The sequence below is a fragment of the Notolepis coatsorum genome, assembly GCF_963971535.1.
Source record: "Notolepis coatsorum genome assembly, chromosome: 20".
In the NCBI taxonomy this organism is placed as follows: domain Eukaryota; kingdom Metazoa; phylum Chordata; class Actinopteri; order Aulopiformes; family Paralepididae; genus Notolepis; species Notolepis coatsorum.
Genome location: NC_140184.1, coordinates 14,618,268 through 14,620,767, shown reverse-complemented (window position 1 = coordinate 14,620,767; position 2,500 = coordinate 14,618,268). Strand labels below are relative to the sequence as shown.

Below are 2,500 nucleotides of genomic sequence, written 5' to 3'. Positions count from 1 at the left end.
CTGGACCTTCTTGCTGTGAGGCGACAGTGTTAACCACTTCAGTGTTACTTGTGCCACAAGAGGCTGTCGGTTGACGAGGTTGGAAGACACGTGGCCGTTCACTTCCATGTTAAGACTGTGAAGAAGTGCCTGTTCACAGTTCACATTCTTCACAGTTTTAACATGGAAGTGAAGAACAACAGCCAGGTACACAGATGTAATTACAGACTCTTGATTACCTGACTCAGATTATCTCTAACCAGTGTATAACCTTCAGTGTGGACTCTAATTAGTGTCTAACTGTGTCTAACCCTCAGTGTGGACAGCTCAGAGGACCCGGTGTACGAGAGTCTGGAGGAGTTCCATGTGTTTGTTTTGGCCCATGTCCTGCGCAGACCCATTGTAGTGGTGGCTGACACCATGCTGCGAGACTCTGGAGGAGAAGGTGACTTCACATACATACACACACACACACGCACGCACACACACGCACACAAGCACACAGACACGCACACATGCGCACACGCACGCAAACATGCATTTCACTGCCACGCGACAGAAGGTTAACCCTTTACTATCACACAACCGACGGCGATGCCCCATCATTAGCTCCGTATCCGCGAATCCGCAAATAATGGCAGATTCCAAATAAAGGCCAGGTAAAATAAAAACACACATTTCAGAAAAGGCTCTGGTGGGTCCATTCAATTCAAAGGCTCCGGTGGTCAACCCAACCACAAGATGGCGATAGTACCACATAAGAGCCACTGCATGGTGGCCCCAAGAAGAACAGTGACAGCTGGTGACAGCAGGCTGCGCTGTGATGCCGTTCTCTCTCTCAAAATAAGCCATTCGCTAGTTTTCCTTCCGTTCCATAGCGTTACAGTGAAAGATGGAGAAGAGGAGCGAACAGGTTTACATTCAAGGAATCAAGTTGTTGACTCTGCTACGATAATGTTCCACGTTAAGTATATTACACTGAAGTTCCGGGGACAGATTGCACCAGCGTCTCACCCCACTTCTCCTGACTGCTGACCAGCTCCGAGGACACCGTGTACCGCACTCTGTCACCTCTGTTCAGGCGGGTGCCCTGTTTATTGGCAGCAAACTGGTGGGAACAGATAAACAGGTGGTCAAGCTCTGCACTGAATTATACAGACTCTGGCTCCTGTACATGAAGATAAAATAAAATAGTTATATAAATGTAATAAAAAATATATAAGCGGTCAACACTTAGCCGTTGGTAAGTTGGCAGGCTAGCATGAACATTCTAAACAACATAAACATTCTAAACAACGTACTTGTTTATCTTACAGGTACTGTAGCAGATACAAGTTAGGATCTCTCTCTCTCTCTCTCTCTCTCTCTCTCTCTCTCTCGGCATTGCCTGCATTAGTCACCATTCTCCCATGTTCTCTGGCATTTGTGTGTTCCCCCAACAATTTCCTACGATTTCCTTGAATCTGTAGATCATGTTTGTTAAGAAATGTGTTTAAATCCAAATTTATTTTACATTTTCTTTACAATTAATTGTTCTCTTTCACCCCCTGTATTGAACCGGGGTGCTTTTTTGGTAGCAATTTTAAATTCACTATTCCCTGCTTGGCTAACCCATACCCTGGACAGTAAATAGGTAGGCAGTGTTCCTGGTTCCAAAAAAGGACAGCTAAATCAAAGCCTCATTAAAGCTAATAGACCTATCTCAAACCCTGCCCTCTTTTCTTGATCCTCACAACTGTTGCTTTCCTTGGACAAACAGGGGAAGCAACAGTTGCGATTGGAGGATCAGGAATTATTTAAAACACAGACATTGCATTAACTTGAAATTAATTTACTGTAAATTCCTCAATAGATCAATCGGTATACTACAGATTTACCCTGATTTACAGTACAGATTGACCCTGTTCCGAGCAAACTCGAGCAAACTTGAGGACCAGCCAGTCACTAGAACGGGTTCCAGAGGTTCCAGAATTCCATTCCAATAATGATGTAGTATAAGGAGGTAGCTTACCAATAAGGGCCTTAAAAATGAACCACCACCACCGTCAAAGAGGGCCAACCAGCCTTCCCATAAAGGACACAGTGTCGTATCTATCATTAGTGATGAATCTGAGGGCAGAGTGATATACAGAGTGGGATTTAAGGGTTGAGCCGCAGCATGCCTATAAAAGACAGATAAGAAAACTGCTTCGACAAATCTCTTCCTACTAATCAAAGGAAAGCTGGTTCTGTTTCTGTATAGGAACTGGAAGCCAATTTTCTGTCGCAACTTGGAGGCACAAGGCATCCACATGGAATTTAAATGTAAATTTCTCATCGAGCCACACACCAAGATATACTGTAGCCTATAATAGCCTGTAATAGCCTGTCTCTTCAGTTGAGGTAAATAAAGGCTGTTAGATAATTTACGGTAAGGAACACTGTGCGTTGTTTATAAGAGGGAGGGGGGTGATCCAAACTGGGGGAGGGACATCAATAATCTTTCTAAGGACTAGGGAGAGACGTGTATTTTTAATATTTG

At 44.1% G+C, this 2,500-nt stretch overlaps 1 protein-coding gene across 1 annotated transcript in view; it reads left to right on the top strand.

The window, feature by feature from the left end:
• otud7a (OTU deubiquitinase 7A) overlaps positions 1-2,500 on the top strand; it is a gene marked incomplete at its 5' end in the record, with an annotated part of 67,580 nt that overhangs the window by 38,636 nt on the left and 26,444 nt on the right. Inside the window, one exon of the mRNA XM_084337674.1 lies at positions 297-424. Coding sequence (XP_084193800.1) covers positions 297-424 — 128 coding nt within the window. The remainder of the gene's footprint in view (positions 1-296; positions 425-2,500) is intronic.